This window comes from Plutella xylostella, chromosome 10 (assembly GCF_932276165.1).
Source record: "Plutella xylostella chromosome 10, ilPluXylo3.1, whole genome shotgun sequence".
Taxonomy (NCBI): domain Eukaryota; kingdom Metazoa; phylum Arthropoda; class Insecta; order Lepidoptera; family Plutellidae; genus Plutella; species Plutella xylostella.
The window spans coordinates 6,023,011-6,041,601 of NC_063990.1; the positions used below are offsets into that span (position 1 = coordinate 6,023,011).

General features: G+C 40.1%; 2 protein-coding genes across 7 annotated transcripts in view; both read right to left on the bottom strand.

The window, feature by feature from the left end:
• Positions 1-801: 801 nt before the first annotated feature.
• Positions 802-15,682, bottom strand: LOC105396588 (intraflagellar transport protein 81 homolog). Its single transcript, XM_048623656.1, has 11 exons — positions 15,481-15,682; positions 13,275-13,480; positions 12,723-12,910; positions 9,345-9,466; positions 8,754-8,885; positions 8,191-8,322; positions 6,290-6,490; positions 4,194-4,313; positions 2,067-2,228; positions 1,261-1,647; positions 802-1,005 (listed from the first exon to the last, which is right to left on the bottom strand). The coding sequence occupies exons 1-11, from the start codon at positions 15,625-15,627 to the stop codon at positions 838-840; spliced, it is 1,965 nt and encodes a 654-aa protein (XP_048479613.1). The 5' UTR covers positions 15,628-15,682; the 3' UTR covers positions 802-837.
• Positions 15,683-15,992: 310 nt separating this feature from the next.
• Positions 15,993-18,591, bottom strand: part of LOC105397468 (trafficking kinesin-binding protein milt) — a 60,742-nt gene continuing 58,143 nt past the window's right edge. For all 6 annotated transcript variants that reach the window (XM_048623397.1, XM_048623392.1, XM_048623395.1 and 3 more), the window contains one exon: positions 15,993-18,536. In XM_048623397.1, the coding sequence (XP_048479354.1) occupies positions 17,728-18,536 (809 nt within the window). In that variant the 3' untranslated portion in view covers positions 15,993-17,727. The remainder of the gene's footprint in view (positions 18,537-18,591) is intronic.

The following is an 18,591-nucleotide window of genomic DNA, read 5'->3' on the forward strand; positions in this document are numbered from 1 at the left end:
ACTGAACTCCTTATCGGTAAAGTTGTTTAAACTGGGAGTTACTTTGCATAATCGAGCTGAACAAAGTTAGATCGTGTAAAAAGACAATTTCTTTGACGTATCAAACCGTAAATTCGTAAGTTAAGTTTTGATGAAAATTGTTTCGTAAACGACTTTATAAAAGTACTGTGTCTTATAGATTACTCTGATAAGTGCTTTAGGTCCATCATAAGATCAAATGATACTTAATGGGTTTTTTAAACTCTCTTCGGGAAAAGTCATACAACCTTCTTTTAACATTTTTATAGATGTCATAATTAGATCAAAGCATAATTTAACTTCGATTTAAGTATATATTTGTGTGGATATCCACATCAGGAGAATTAATGTGAATATAAATTATTCTATAAATATGGGTTGTAGCCTGAAGATAACCTTAAGCACAATATAAAGTAAAAACAGGAATTTTACTCAGGCATCGTTTATTTAAAAAAATATGAATAAGGATAAATTATACAATCCATAATTAAACGTTTTCTATTGGACGATTATATCAAACGAGCTTGGTATGCAAAAAAAACCTTGTATCATAATAATAAAGAATGACATTACCCATAAACTCGCGAGCAATGAAAAAGTTCTAGTGATAATAGCGCCATCTTCAATATTAAAGTAGGCGCATTGAATAAAAATTAAAAAAAATAAAATGTTTTAAAACATCCTTTTGGTGTCGGCATTTTAGTAAGTGGAACTTTTTCATTGCTCGTGAGTGTACCTAGGTACATTACACCTAATTTATCAGGCAAACTATGCACGTTTATCTAAACAAACTATGCTTTTGCTCTATCCTCAACCGCTTCAAGACAGCGTAAGCATCTGCGTCTGCCTCGTAATATGCACGCGAGAGGGGCGCGCGGCGGGCGCGGCGCGGGCTCGCAGCGCGCACTGCAGCAGCTGGACCGTGCGCTGCCAGAGCCTCGTCTGCGTCTCCACCGCGCTCTGGCGGGAGCTTAGTGCTGACTGCTCCTGCAGGGTTGAGGCAGGGGGTTAATATTTTATAGGGTAGTCCAAACATCGGCTTTCAATTTGGCGGCTGTAACCTGTACCTAAGTGACGGTTTGCGAGTTATTTGGTTTGGATCCATTCAATGCATGCCGATGCCAGTAATCAATCATAAAGTAGTTTATGGACTTTTATACCAGCGCCCGAGACGTGGTATTTTTAACGCACTCTTATGGCTTGCTCATCCTCTGTGGAAATTAAAGAATTAAACATACAAACCTCTTCCAACTGTTTCACTTTCCTCTCCATGTCCTCAATTCTTTTCTTCAAGGCCTCCATCTTGGAAGGCTTTCGCGGCGACTGAATCGAGTTCTTCATCTCCGACGCGACTATCTCTTGCAGACTCTCCGCCTTCTCAATCTTTTGACGCAGAGTCTTCCACTCGTCCTCCTTGGCTTCTAATTGGTCGGTTAGATCCTTCACCTGGTCCCTGATTGGCTGCATCTGCGACGTGATGTTGATGGACGCGGCGTCGTAGGCTCGTTTCTTCTGCTCGTACTGCTGCTGCACGGATTGGAACTCTTCTTTGACGGGTTTTATTTTCTCCGCGAGAGGCTGGATCTCTTGACGGACTTGGGAGAGCTTCTGAGCTGTTTGCGCTACCAGCTGAAAGTATAGGTACTGAGATGTAATTGTCTTTTCATGTACGACCCCCATTTAATTTTGAAGACATCGTGGCAATAAGCTATAGGGTTTCAATTACATTGGAAATCAGATAACATTACTCTGGTGAATTAATACCTAGGTACCTACAACCTACTCGAACGCTTCAGTGTGCTTGTTCCTAGTACTATTTTTTATTACTTAGCTCTACGAGCGAAGGTAGAGAAGAAAGACAAACATAAAGACGTGATGACAGCACTTCCAATTTAAAAGCACAGGACCAAGTTTTTAATTACTTTTTAATCGAATAAAAAAACTTTTGCGGGAGATAACAACTTTGTTAATTCAAGCTAAATCGAGGGGAACAAATCTTTTGATTTAATTGGTGAAAAGATTTCGGTTGCGTGGTTTTGTTAACTGACCTGCGAGAGGTCGTGGAGTGACTTCTTGGCCATGTCTGGTGGGGGCTGGTCAGGTTCCTCGTCATCTATCTTGAGCTTCTTGTGGTTGACCAGCGCGAGCTCCACCGTGGGGTCTGCCGAGCTGATGATGTGCAGCGTGCGCGCCAGTATGCCCGCCTCCACCTGGTATTTGTTCATATCATTATGATAATGAATAGTGGTACAATAAAAGAGGCACGACTTACGGGCCCATTCTGAACGGCATTTGTACTTTTGCAACACCGGTTTACCGGTTTACGGTAACAGCGGGGAAATTCTAATTGCCCCATTTCATAACAATATTCCGAATCTCTTCCTGCATGCGTGAGATTGTAGTAAAAACACTGAACACGTGGCACGTAGATGCTTAGGTTACTAACTGTAGAGACCACACGACAATCCCACGATAACACATTACATTAAGCATATTATTAGGTACCAATTCTTTAATTACAGGTAGAGAATTGACAATATTTACTTTGAATGCAAATAATAACTTAATGAAGAGTACGACTGTGCATAGTTCTGGGAAAAAGTGATCTCGGGTTGTACTCCGCTTAGCTGAATAAACAAAGTAAATGCAAATCGCTCCATCGTTGCACAGTTATGAGCATATTAAATTTGCTCCCGCGTACTCCGACGACCCATATAAGCATTTCTTAGAATTAATCCGCACTAAGCTTTAGAAATCATTGGTTCATGTGAACTCCGCGGGATGAATAATGCATTAAAATCAGCTCACATTATTCAAGCTAATGGCCGTTTCACGGACGTATAAAAGCCACATGCGGCTTAAATTTTTATACAAACGTGAGAGAACGGCGTGATTTATATCTATTCTTATGGAAAATGGCTATTCAATATTCAATAAATGAATTAATGTACAGTATAAATATATACTTATCTATAAAGTATATAGTATCTATATAGTAATCCACGAAGGGAAGCTGAGCGAACCAATAAGCCCCAATATTGGCGTCAAGCAGGGCTGCATGTTATCCCCACTACTCTTCATCATGATTACCGAGGTAATTTTGGATATGATGGAGCAGAATGGCAAAGGAGGTCTGGATTGGTCCGATGGAACATCTCTGGAGTATCTCGCTTTTGCGGACGATCTTTGTCTTTTCTCCGAAAATAGCGCTGATATGCAAAGGAAACTCAATGACCTCGTCAATTTGGGTAACCGAGTGGGCATGCATGTCAACAGAGAAAAGACCAAGTCAATGCGAGTAATGACTGCGGACCGTACTCCATTTAAAATCAACGGCCAACCAATTGAAGATGTTGACACCTTCACCTACCTGGGAAGCAAAATCACACCAAATGGTGGAACTGACGAGGATATCGGGAACCGCATTAACAAAGCCCGTGGAGCTTTTGCCATGTTAAGCCCAGTGTGGAGGTCTTCCGCATTCCGTCTCCAAACCAAGATCCGCCTGTTCAACGCGTGCGTAAAGACCGTTCTCCTCTACGGTTGCGAAACTTGGAAGAAAACGGTTCAAACCACGATCAAGCTACAGGTTTTCGTAAACAGATGCTTACGCAATATCCTGGGGATTCGTTGGTTTGACTTTGTCTCCAACGAGGAACTTTGGCGCAGAACACATCAAAAACCTGTAGCAGAAACCGTAAAAGAACGCAAATGGAGATGGATAGGACACGTTCTCAGGCGTACTGATGACGTCCCAAAGGAAGCACTGACATGGCACCCCGAGGGCGGTAAACGAAGACTCGGCAGACCGCGAGAGACATGGCAGCGCTCTGTGAAAAAAGAAATGGGCCAGGCGGGGATGTCTTGGGAGGATGTCTCTGAGCTGGCCCAAGATCGTAAAGAATGGCGGCGCTTCACTTCGGCCCTTTGCTCCCCAGCGGAGATTGGGAATAAGTAAGTAAGTAAGTAAATAAATTACCTTCGTAACAAAATAGCTGTGTTTCTAACCGACACTCAAAGAAGTATGTAGGTACTTAGCAACTTTCATATAATTTAAAATAACTTCAGTAAGTTAGAATAACACTAAACAAAGGCGATACGAATATAACTACAAACTTGTGTTTCATTGCACTGTTAAGTTCAACTAAGTAGTTAGTAAGTAATAAGTAACCTACCTTGAAGGCGGAGAGGCTGGCGCGCTGTCGCTTATACAGGGTGCTCTTGGTGCGGAGCGAGGCCACGTACTTCTTGAGCTCGTCCCCGCGCAGCACCATGTCGCCCAGCAGCTGCCGCACCTGTACAAACATCCTGTATATAAACTATGATTGTGTAAGATTAATATTTTTTTATTTATTTTAGATTTAAGGAAAACTTACAGCTAGTAATTGTTGAATAGTACCTGAAAAGTATACTTAAGATCTAGAGCCATACTCTTGAAAGTGATTACAGGTGACGTGAAAGGAGTCATTCGCATTTTCACGCTTTATGTGTTGTTACCTAGACCTAGTCCTGGTACCTATGTCGAATTGCACGTAGGAATTTTGAGCTGTCCGTAAAGTATATATGTATATAGGAGGTGAAACAGAGTTTTATTTAATGTAATCTACATTACCTGTGTACTTACATTGTTTTATTAGTTTTAATATTGACATCTATATCCCTAATTTACTATGTTATATTAATTTAAAATGCTACGAGCACGGCTACGAGAATCAAACGCAAACAACAAAAATATCGAAAACACAAAAGTGTCTAAATATTCCAATCACGCGCTCTGTCATTTATTTCCTGTATAACAATTTCCCAGCTCTCAAATAAAACGGCACCTTTTGTAAGTAAACAAAGTTTTATCGCTACAGTAACAAAAGCAGCCGACGCCGAAATTGTGTTTCAAATATTTTTCAAACGAAAAACACAAAAGGCATTATTTACCGAAGTAGGGCGGTGTTCCTTCCACATCAATCTGACGAGAAACGTTATCTCATTCTCGGCTCGCGAGAGACCCACTCAGATTGTTCCAGATTACGAAAACAATCAAGAAAAATATATTGGATTGTCCCCAATCGATTGATCTCTGACGCACCACTGGATTTGGACTGTTTATTTTAATTATCTTCGACCTCGTATCTTGAAAACGCTTCGAAAATGGAGGATCGATGACTTGTTAGGCGCGTCCTTATCGCCATTATTGCCTTCATGTTTGTAACTCAATATTATCCAATTAGCATTAATCGTGTTTGCAAATCTAAAGCTAAAGCATTTTAGAGATCCGCTTCGAAACTTCCGGGAAATCCCATTGGAACATCAATAGAATCCTTTCTGGTAAGTTCCGTTGGGAGACAGGACTCTTGACACAGTTCGACTCGTTTGGTTAGCTCTCGGGCTTATCCCTTGAGTAACTCAAGACAGTCCAACCTGGGCAGCAATTACTTAACCACGCCACAATACTTGCGCCGGGGTTTTCAGTTTAAAGTTTAATTCGGGTCTTGCCGTTTTATCTTTTGTATGCATCTGACAAAATGGAGGGCTCGTAGAGGCCCTATGTCATTGATGGATTAGGGATCTCAGTAACCGATTATGATGATGATCTTGATGTAGTGTACCTTAGTTTCAATTCGTTATTTTCTAACATGTTTTCATAAGTAGTTAAGTAGTTTTTGAAATTAATTCTGTAATTTTAAGATGGTCATGTACAAGAGTAATAATAATATAAACTTTTATGTCATATAATATGTACAAGCATATTACTTGGTGCCATAAAATTTATAAGCACTTTGCGGGCTTCTTACAGTGTTTACTCGATTTTAAAGTAATTGGTTTGAGCCTTAGATAAACTTTAGTTTTAATTGATCGTTTAAAGGACGATAACCCTGACGGGGTATTAAGTTGCTTAGTTACACACGATCGGTGGCTAAAACTATTATAAGTATAACTTTTAAGTAAGGTAGGTACTACGTTATGTCTACCTCTATTAAGAAGTTACAGAACAGATGAGGGTAGGGTAGCCGACAATTTTATCCATTATAAATCCATAGATTGTCTAAGTAGAGGAGACTAATGACTTTAAAAGGTCAGCTATTTATTATTAAATGAATTCTATAACGATGTAATATCTAATTAAGTTTATCTTGACGGGCCCATTCCGCCGGCCGAGATAACAAAAAATAATTAAAAAAAGCTCCGCGGCACTTCACAAAAGGAAATGTTAAAGAGGCTCTTCAATGGAAATAATGAAATGTCTTTCCTTTAAGTGACTGTAAGTAGATTAGACCTGTGACTGGAGATCAGCGAGCGAGGCCTCCTGGTCTCGGAGAGTGGCCGCCAGCTCGTCCACGCGCACGGCACTCGCGTCCTTGTTGCGGCGGATTACGGCCGCTTGTTGCCTGAACGGGGCCAGCTTGTCCTCTTGAGGGCCAGCGGTGGCCAGCCGTTGTTGCACCAGGAGCTCAATTTCATTATTCACTGTAGCAATCTGTAAAAAATTTACCCTATAAGCGTGAAATGTAATTATTGTATTGTCCCACGTTGGGCGCCAATATTGATTGTAACAATAACAGGGAAACAGATAAGAATTTCCTGTTGCTGTTGGTTGCTTGTTAAAGTTGTTCTTATTAAAGCAATTTCAGTAGTTGTTTTACGACAAAATGGTCGCATTGTTTTCTTTCCGTTACTCTTTTGCATGACAAAGGAAGCTGTGGAGATGAAAGAGGACAGTCAAAAATGTATGGAGCTGCTTTGATGTGCTATGTTATTAAATTATTTTATTTAATTACCTATGCCATTACGAAGGTGAGTATTTCAGTATACTAGTTAGGTAAGTTTATTTAGTATAGCTGTCCCCGCGCGCTTCGCTTCGCCTTAAAAAGTTTTCCCGTGGGAATTCCGGGATAAAAAGTAGCCTATGTTCTTTCCCAGGGTCTAGACCGTATGTATACCAAATTTCATTCAAATCCGTTCAGTAGTTTTGGCGTGAAAGAGTAACAGACAGACAGACAGACAGACAGACAGACAGACACAGTTACTTTCGCATTTATAATATTAGTTAGGAGTTAGGATGTAAGGTCACTTCAACGATGTACTTATGTGAAAAAAATAATAATGGCGAATTCAAAAACTTTATGGGGATAAAAATATACCTAAGTACACCCAATATTATTTTTTTCTAACTTCGTTTAAAATTATAGCAACCGCCAAGATATAACGAACACACAGAAGTAAGTTGGTAAACATTAATTATTCGTGAGGATGCCGAATTAGCGGTAAACACGTCACATTTCAGGCTTGTTTGCATTCACAATTGTGTTGCTGTCGGTACCTCTGTAGCTTTAAACTATTTATTTATCCTGAATGTATAAATAAATAGTTTAAAGCTACAGAGGTACCGACATATCTACTATACATGTTAAAATCCTAACTTTACAACGGGTAAAAAGGGAGATAATTTTTATTTTAACTGGTTGCCCATAGAAGTAGTTAAATAAACTTTTCTAAAAAGAATGACGAAATTAAGATGATGAAATTACTAAGAATAATTGTTGTGCCCTCCCTCCCTAATAAACTTTTATTGGTGTTGGCACTTGTTTCTGGATGCGTGGATAGCGTGGTCGGACTCTATTGCATTTTTATTTTGAAATTTTAAAACTCATTTCTCAGTGTCGCCCGCCATCGGCATCGCAAAGGGAAAACTTTTAAATTTGTTTTCTGATAAAACACCTGCTTTTTAAAAAAGTCGGCTCGATGTACAAAAAATAAATATTCATAAAGATATAATTGACTTTGTAGGTGCTCTCCCGTAGGCCTTTTGTTCTTTAAAATACTTTGCAATTAAAGAGAAGCTTTGTCAACTAAAGTTTAGTTAGCGGAGAATAAAAATAGAAAATGGGACCTAACGACCAATTTACATATTTATGCATTACGCCATCGTCTTTGCTGGTGGTAGAAAAACACAATGTTATTTATTAAACATAGGTAATTTAAAATTATACCTACTTACTTTTATGGAAGACACAATTTTTTGTGACTCTGAAACTGAAACATGACTGTGCGAAATTCACATTCATAAAGATACAAAGTGATGTGACCTTTAAACGGAGGTGAGGGAAAAAAGTTCACTGACTTCACGTAATATTAAATACCTACATTATGTTCATTGGTTTACATGAGAAAGCTTACTTTATCCTGAACAGCGACTAGGTCAGAGCGAGACGGATGTTCTTCTGTCGCGATCATCTGCATGATGTTCAGCTCTCGCTGGATGGCCGCGGTCTCGTGGGGCAGCTTCTCTTTCACCAGATAACTGTTTAACTGAAACCAACGATATTTTAATACAGACTAGATTAGATTAGATTTAGATGGAGTGGCAGTGAAAAAGAAGCGTCTCGACAAATAACTCCCCACTTCTACCACTGAGATCTTATTTTGAATTAGTTCGGTTAGAAGATTTGTGACTTTGAAAACGATTTGACAGTCAGAAACGAGTGTCCTATATACTTATTGCACCAACCTAGGTCAACTTCTCAAAAAATATTCCAAAATACAACAATAATAACATAACATAAGCAACAAAGCAACGGGATGAGGCAAAAAAATATATTTCCTGCCACGATTGGCCCAGCAATATCAGTCAGAATGTAAAATTACTGTTATCTATCTGTTAACCTACCCTGTTAACAGATAGATTCAGTAAACTTTGCTACCCCTCATCAGGAATAGTCGAGTCATTAAAAAAATCTAACCTGCACTTCCTCCTGCAAATGCTTGATGACGTCACTGACGGAGCGGGGCGCCGCGCTCTGGCCGTGGACCACGTTCAGGTGCCTCTTCAGCTGGTCACTCGCCGCCTTCAACTGGGACTGCTGGGTCTCGTACTGGGAACAGACGGCATGTATACTGGGTGGTGCAATAGTGGTAGCAGGAAAGGGAAGCTTGTTCTGAATTACTTACTTTTTTTATACTTCTTTTCAAAAGCCTGTAATAGGGATAGCTGATGGTTTCATAAATGCTCCTATTCAGGTTCTATCATTTTAAAACTAAAAACGATAGGTACATCGCCATCGCCACATATCACAAAGCATCGCTTCTACCTCATTAATTTGATAAAATATATTTTTTCAGGATTATTCATAAATTTTGGGAATGATCTGGAATTGGTTTTTTAACTAGTTTTAAATTTATATCTAGCAAACAGATGAATTAATGTTATAAGACTTCACCGTTGGTTGGTTTCAACATAGTAAGATGTCGTTTTGGAAAGTTGAGGTAGATAAGTAGGTAGTTGTAAGTAACCAATGCCCGAATCGTTGACCCTGCTCATTAAATAGAGGTACCTGATGGTTCAACTCCTTCGCCTTCTCCTGCTGAGTTCGCAAAGCCTTCCCAAGCGCCAGTAACTCCTCCTTATCGTTCACATCTATCAGATTTCCCTGAACATTCTCTATTCTTTTTATAACTGAAATGCAAAAGAAGTGATAGTTATTAAATAAACCTAACTTTTTGAAAAATATTGGAAAAAGAAGAGTACGTCTTTATGTACCATGGAGAGAGAAGTGGAACAAACGGTATAGGATTTATAATCAAAAAGAAATTCAAAGAAAATATAGTCGATTTTAAGCCGATCTCAGATAGAGTTGCGCGACTTAGCTTAAAACTAGGGAACTCTAAAACACTCAACTTAATTCAAGTTTATTTTCCAACCGGCCGAGCTTCGTGGGACGAGATAGAGAAGACGTACACCGATATATCAGCCGCTGTGGGAGATTGTAAAGAACCGATAATATTGGGTGATTTTAATGCTAAGATAGGGCTCCCAATGGCGGAAGATAAGTTTACAATGGGCCCATGGGGATATGGCACCAGAAATGAAAGAGGTTCAAAACTTCTCGAATTTTGTAGAGAAAACCAACTCTACATTTGGAACTCACACTTTAAAAAGAAACCTAAACAAAGATGGACTTGGAGATCCCCAGATCAAGTAACGCGTAACGAAATAGACTTCTTCGTAGCTAACAAGAATGAGAGAGTACAAAACTTACAAGTCATCAATACCCAATACCCTAGTGATCACAGACTTTTAAGGTGTACCTATAAATACGCAACCAACCTACAAGAAAATAAAAAATCAAGAAAAACATTCACAAGAAAAAAGGCAAAATTGTCTCCAATAGAAGCGGAATCTTTAAAAAATATATTTAGACAACTGACAGAAAATGGAAACGATTCCGGAATACAAGAACGATACGACGAAATTATAGCAAAAATAACAAAATCATTGTCAATGCTACCACAAACTTGTGATGACAAAAATATCGACCACTTTGTAACACCAGATATCGAAAATTTAATTCATGAGAGAATAGAGCTTCAGAATAAAACAAATAAGAACAAACTTGAAAAGCGACGATTAAGTAAACTCTATAAAGAAATAAAGAAAAAAATTAAGAAAGCTATGAAACAATATAAATTTAAGGTCATAGAAGAAAGTTTAGAGAAAAGAGGATCTGTTAAACTAGCGAATAAACAACTTCAAACATCTATCTCATGGATACCGGCACTCCATGATAAAAAAGGTGGCAGCTCTACGAACCGTATTGATTTACTGGATATTGCATCAGATTTCTACAAAAACCTATACACAGAAACGGCACAACTCTATCAGAGTAAAGTATCAAACTATACAGATGACGAAGTTCCACCACCATTCTTAGAGCGAGAAATCCAACATGCCATAGAGTCACTTAGACTGTCGAAAAGCCCTGGAGAAGATGGCATCACAAATGAAATCTTAAAAGCAATCGTAGAGCCTTTGACACCTCTACTTACCTATCTGTTTAATGAATTAATAAGTCAAAAGATAATTCCACAACAATGGGAAACTGCAGTGATAAGACTACTCTACAAAAAAGGTGACCCCAAAGATATTGGTAATTATAGGCCAATTAGTCTTCTCCAGACAATTTATAAACTGTTCACTCAGTTAATACTTAAACGAATATCGCAAACACTAGACTTCAATCAACCGAGAGAGCAGGCCGGTTTCAGAGCTAAGTTCTCCACAACTGACCATATGTTCACATTGACCCAGATCGTTGAAAAATTCTCAGAATTCAAAAAAACTATATACATTGCATTTGTGGATTACGCAAAAGCATTTGATTCCATATTACATGATCCACTGTGGCATGCTCTAAAAGAACAAGGAGTCCCCAAACAATACGTTGAAATATTAAAGGAAATCTACTCTAAAAGCAAGGGAGTAGTCAAACTAGAGCGGAAGGGCGACCCCTTCGTTATCAAACGAGGAGTGAGACAAGGAGACCCTGTTTCCCCAAAACTCTTTACAGCTCTATTAGAATACACCTTTAGAAGATTAAATTGGGACTCTATTGGACTGAACATTAACGGAGAGCAACTAAATCATCTGAGATTTGCTGACGACATAGTGCTCCTGAGTGAAAGCCATGAAGAGTTACAATTTATGCTCAGCACATTAGATGAGCAAAGTAGAGCGTGTGGATTAGCTATGAATCCCGATAAAACATGTATACTCACAAACGGCGAACAGAAAGACACACTTGTCCAAGGGAAACTAGTGAACTACGTCCAAAACTATGTCTACCTGGGTCAAAATATTGCTATGGAAAACTGGGGCATCAAAGAAGTGCAGAGAAGAGTAGCGAAAGCGTGGAACAAATACTGGTCGTTGAAAGATGTCTTCAAATCCTTCGACTCTGTAGTACTGCCGACGCTGCTCTACGGCTGTCAGACCTGGCCTCTTACAAAAACAATAACCAACAAATTACAAGTTTTCCAAAGATCGGCAGAAAGAAGTATGTTAGGCTTAAAACTAACAGACAGAGTGAGGGCGTTGGATATCAGACATAAAACAAAACTCATAGACGCAGTAGAGATGGCATGTAGCTTAAAATGGAGATGGGCTGGCCATATATCACGAGTGACAGATGGACGATGGAGCGAAAGGGTGCTGCACTGGCAGGTACGGGACACTCGGCGCGGGCGAGGCAGGCCGCGGCGGCGCTGGGTGGACGACATCGTGCAGCTGGCGGGCAGGACCTGGACGCGGCTCGCGGCAGACAGGGACCACTGGAGACGGATGGAGGAGGCCTACGTCCAACAATGGACGTCCCAGACTACAATTATTTAAGTAATACTTGCATGATTTAAATAATTTTTATGTTTGTTTAATAGAATTTAAATTATTAATATTAATTAAGGCTTAATTTAGTAAATTATAGTAGTTATTGCTATTGGTTGTATGATAGTAATGTTTATATTAATAGTAATTTTGTAAAATATATAATTTGGTAAATGATATTTAAAATTTAATAATTTGTTAAGTACATGAAATGTTGAATTTTTAGGTTAATACAATGAAATATTTATTTTAATTTTACACTATGAAATATTTAACTAATGATTTAATTATTATAATTTTAATGTATCGCATGGAATTTCTATTATGTTTGGGAAAATAAAGGCTATAATAATAATAATAATAATAATAACTTTTTGATGATACTTAATAAAAAAAACTCTAATTTTCACTGACTTAGTCAAATTAATAGGTGCCGAGGTACAGAGAAGCGAATAGTTGCGATTTTACCATCTAATCGCATGGCCTTTAAAAAACTCGTAAAGTAGGTACTTTGTTCCTACAATTTTGCAATGTGGTTAAAATGTCGACTTACCAATGTCCCTCTCGAGGGCCATCTCTTTGATATCATTAATAATTTCCGAGGCATTTTCCTTTTGTAGCAGCCGGGTCCTTTTGTGCACATCTTTGAACTCGTCGATGAGGCTTTGGTATAAGTCCAACAAATCCTGGACCGCATTGTTCCGGACCACATCGCTTGGGATGTCGGGTATTTTCAAATATCTGTGTTATATTGAAATTTGGTGTTTAGATAGAGTATAAATGTGTAGGTATCTATAGCTATTTTACCTAATTACTTTACGGCATTGAAAGTTGGAATTAATTGGGTAGGGATTCCGTTTCATGGAAGGGATATGAATTCACTCCATCTCAGAGCCGTATCCATAGAGGTATCTAAGGCAATCAATTTACCTATTCAAAATAATTACGTATATACCTATACATACAGGCCTGGGCAAAGAAGCCACCTCTTGCCTCTTTCAGATACCTTACTTTTTTCTTGAGGGTGCACGAAATGCCTACCAACTCAACAAACTCTATACGCACTTTAAGTTTAGCTTTATAGCTTGACCTAACTCCGACTTACTTAGCAAGATACGCGGTGTTCTTAACTTGCTCCTTATTGGTTAACAACCAGTGCAGCGCGTGGTGCACGGTCCTGGCGTCTCCAGCCAGGAGTAGGGTCCGGAAGCGGGTAGGCTCCACGCCCCCCGGCGGCCGGTACTTGACGCTAGCTAACATCTCCAACAGACGGACTGACACCAGCTCCGGGTCATCGCTTCGGATGTCCAGCTGGAATGAGTGGCTCAATTCAGGTTATGTGAACTTTTCTGAAGTAGTTTTTTTATTAGTTAACGGTGGCTGTAGGTAAATAGGTACCTTCCTACCTACTCGGTTACTTTCAGGGAATTCTAGATCTAGGGTGGGTGGACCGGAAAAACACTTGATCACTTTTGGTTACTGTTCACTGTACTTACCTACGACCATTAGAGGAGGTTTTATAGCTGATTAGTGTCTCGATATTTTTTGGTCTGAAAAACACTAACTACTTATCACTACTTTTGGTCACTGTTCGTGAGCCGAATTGTATCTACCTACACCCATTAGGGGAGGTTTTAGAGCTACTGAGTGTCTCTTTATTTGAGGAATACATAGGTACAAAATGAGCTTTCAATAGACTTAAATCATTTACGCAGGTAGGATAGGTATCTATATACTTTAATTCAATGAATTTTCAATCTAAAACGCCAAAACTTTACATAAAAGGTCCCTCTATCACAATCTAAAACAGAATTACCTATTGACGAAGGTTCTAATGGAAGGCCTTGTATCTTCCATTTGGGGATGAATATATCGGTTCTCGTTAACGCTTTGGAGGGCATTAAGTTCATTTACACCTGTCGAAGCCTACATTTTAGTATGTAATAAATTACCGAAGCTAGGTATTAGGTATCTATTGAACTGGTAATGTAGGGTTTCACTTAACGATAAAAGCTAGGACGCTAGACTGGCTTTTATAAGATAAAATACGTAGGTAAGTACCAACCGACCTACCTAGGATATGTACCTATATCACAGATAAGCTGACCTCATCTAAATCTATGTCTTAAGCTAGGGACATTCGAAGGCTACGCCACACACCACCATAAACCATTAGTTAAAAGTAAGTAAGTAAAGTAATAAACATCATAACTCATAGAGTAACTGTAACTTACATATCAAACTGGCCCTAACTTTTAACTATTCCATTAGCGCTGTTGTGGAAAATGCCTATCTGCAGCAGCAGTCATCGAGTCTGCGTTGTTCTAATGGTGGCAGTAGACTATTACCTACTCGCTAACTTAATAATCAAAGCGCGCTAATGGTAAAGATGGGTTCCGCTTTATTGACCAAAACTCATTTCGCATAACTCGTATGGTCTAAACTTTTTTGGCCGAACCATCACTTTGCCAAGACTTATGTGGCATAAGGCTCGTTTCGTCTAAAACTCTTTAGGCACAATCTTTAAACACCTAAGTTTCGTTTGCTCAAATTTATGTTCGTCTATATCTATGTATAATCTTGTTTCTCCTAATGTTATCTTAATAAATAATATATTAAGTATGTAGTAAATGTACAAATTGTGGTATTTTTCTCCTACATCCCGAAAATCACGATATTGTATGATCAAAAAATCGGAAGTTAACGACCAATATAATTATTACTAACCCCATGAGATCGAAACCTAAAAATAGGTGCGAGGACGAGCAAAGCGAGGAGGAGCGTGTTAGGTGCACATGTTCATCAAAACCAAAGCGGAGCGCAGCGAAGCGGAGCGGAGCGTTTTCCAAACAGCGGAAATAATACAAGGCACCAGTTTGCGCTATGTAGGGAGACGCTCCGTCAAAGTTAAAGCCAAACGAATATTATTACTTTGTATAAACCTATGCCATAGCATTATTAGGCTATTCAAGATTTGGCCATACCATTATTAGGCTAATGTTATGCGAAATAACTTTTTACTAAACGAGATTTATGCCATACGATTTTCGGCGTAACGAGACTTTGACCAAACGTTACTATGCAATACGAGATTAGGCAAAAAAATCTTATGCCAAAAAAGGTAGAACCGGTAAAGATGTTATGATATTAATCTGCTTAAATTCAAAAAACCGTTCCGAACTTTGAACTCGAATCCAACATGAGCAATGATCATGTCTCACCCAAGGAAGTACTTATCAAGTAGTGATTATTTGCTCAGTGGTACTTACCTAGCGAGAAGGCATTGAAATATATTTGCGAGACGGTCTCACCTTTTCTCCAGCGCCAAATGACACGAGCAAATCCACCAGCACTTGAAGAAGCTGCTTCTCGTCCAGAGAGTCGAATTTGATCAGGTCGTAACACCGATCCAGCACCTCGTTTAGCTCTTTCACTATAAACTTTATTTGATCAGTCATTTTTACTCAAAAATACTATTTCTGATCAAAAAATAGTGATGCTCCTTGCTATGGCTCCTTGTTGACAGAAAAGTAGTTGCCATGGTAACTCACGCGCAAACATCTCTCTAGTCTGTGTACGCATGCGCGACTTCTTCGAATCGAGGGAATCGAGGATTGAAATTTGATTGAAATTTAGTCATGGTATAATAAAATAATGTCAAATAATACACTCCCACTTATGCAACGGACGCCATTAAATATTTTTCTTTATCTGCGAGCGTTATTTACAACTGCCACCACTTTTCAGTTGAAATTTATAGCTTTGTGTCTAATAAGATTTAAAAGTCATGATGTATGCAATAGGTAAAAGAAACAAGCAAGAATTCTTTGAATAAATTATATTTCTGTTATTTATCGTACAATCATATTTATTGTTGCCAATGTCAAATCTCAACAAATTATCCTTAGACTAATTTATTCTGTTCAGTTTGTGCCTCAAGAGTGTTTCAGCATTTGGGAACATTTCCTAGAATTGTACCATTGAAGCAAAATACAATAACGCTATTACAAATCGAATTATGTGATTTCAGCATTTTATATTCCGTAACAATGTCATTGTATTTTGGTAATTAATGAAAACAATTCCGATCTCACAGCCTAACAACCTTTTTCATATTCACAACAACATTCTGATCGATCTCAAATTATACTTATAAAGCGAAATAAATTCTCATCTTCTTTGGATTTTAGTACTGAATGATTACAAAAACATTTATACATACATAATACAACCTAAAAATGACAGAAACAAAACACGGTTTAACTAAATAGCACCGGAGACAACACAATGTTTGAATGAACAAGTCACAAGTGAGATCCACATTCCCATCAGCAGTATCTTTCACTATTACGCCAATAATCTGTATCCCTGATGCACCTTCGATTGAATTTAAAAAATACTACTTATTCTATGGCATGCACCATTACTTAACATCGCCGCGGCGACCCTATCAAACTTAACCCCATCAAAACTCGACATGATATTCTCTTACTTTTACTAATTATTTACATTAACTAATAATTATTTCAATAAAAATTAAACTTACTAAGGCATTTTAATTCAAAACTACTATTGGAATTAATGGAAATGAAATGCTAATTTTGATTCATTGAATAACATAATTTGTACTCTTCTAAAGTAAATGGTTCTATTTACATTTCGATAGTTCTCGGTATGAACATGACAGCAACAATAAATATTCTAATAAGTATCTGTTACCGCTACTTTAAGAGTAAAGCAGCTAACTGACTATGGAGAATATTTATCTCGTCTTTACTTAATTAAGTAACCATATTATGTACACAGCTGCTAATCTTAATAGTTATTTTGTTTTGCGTAACTCCACCATGGAGCTACTATTATAGAAGACAGTGTTTCAATGATATATAAGCTATCAAAAGGTATAAATGTTCATTGGGTTTGATTTTGATTTAAGCTATAGTATAGCTGATTGTAATCACTGATTATTTTGTATCGCACTTATAGTGCATGCCGGTCGGAACTCTCTCTTTTTGGAGCAAAGTTAGTAGAAATTGAGCTCTTTTCTAGGAATGTTTAGACATTAGAGAGTAGAGAAAAATCCCGTGCATTCTGTCGTAACAACAATTCAACAAGCCTCAAAAGGGGAGGAACTTATATTTCACTGGAACTTACTATACACTAAGTAAAGCCGCAAAAATTAAACTTTACACATTGTTGTTGTTAGTCACGTAAATGCATGAGCAAACCTCCTACATACACAATCCTCTACAGAAACCGTACGTCAAAAGTTAATAAAAAGTAATACTTTCGTGACGATGATTAAATCAAAACATAAAATAAAACATAACAAAATTTTACATACTTAATCAAAGTTAGGTACCTTGTAGAGTAAATGATCGAAAAAAAATTAAAAGCGTCTACTTCTAAATCACAATTATAGAGAAAATAAATAGAGCTAAATGCCGAGCGAGTTTCACCGCCGGCGATCCTCTAACGGTTCCGTTGCCAACGCAAACTAGACGTAGTCGGATCTGAGGAACCTTCCCGAGCCGAGCCGACCGGCGCGCCCCGGACGTTCACATGAGGCCTCCCTTCCGACCGAACAGAAGGGAGCTTAGCGTCCCGAGCGAGGAGGTGTAGGCGGGCTCGGCGGGGGCGGGCGGCGGCGCGCCCACCGTGCCCAGGTCGGCGCGGGGGCGGGGGGCGCGCGCGCGGCGCCGGCCCTCCAGCGCGCCCGAGCCCGGCGCGCCCGGCACGCCCAGCGGCTCGGGGGCGGGCGTGGACGCGGCGGCCGGCGCCACGGGCGAGCGCAGCGTGCGCTTGAGGCACGTGAGCTGCTCCATGGGGCTGCGGTGCACGAGCCCGGTGTACAGCGAGCCGGGCGTCTGCAGCGTGAGCGGCGAGGGCGAGGAGCCGTCGGCGGCGGGCGACGACAGGTAGCGGCGGCCGCTGGCGATGAGCGAGTGCAGCGAGGGCGGCGCGGCGCCGGGCGCGGGGGAGCGCGGCGGGGACGCGTCGGGGGAGCCGAGCAGCGGGGAGTTGGCGGGCGTGGCGGTGGGCGACCAGCGGCGCGCGGGCGTGGGCGCCACGGAGCCGCGGCGCGAGGGCGCGGGGGAGGCGGCCACGGACTCGCGGCGGGAGGAGCGGCGGCTGCTCCACGCGCTGCCCAGCACGGAGGAGGAGAGGCTGGAGGCGGCGGAGGGCGTGGAGGACGCCAGGCCGGGGTGCAGCACGGTGCTGTTGGTGAGCGTGTACACGGGCGCGGCGTACGGCAGGCGCGGCTCGTCGTCCTCCTCCACGTCCGACAGCCGGTACAGCCGCAGCCCCAGCGTCGCCGCCGACCGTTGCCCGCGGACACCTACACCTTCTTGCTCTTCTAGGAGACCTGCGAACGAGAAACATAATCTTTACACCATCTGTTCATGAGAAAAAATAATCAC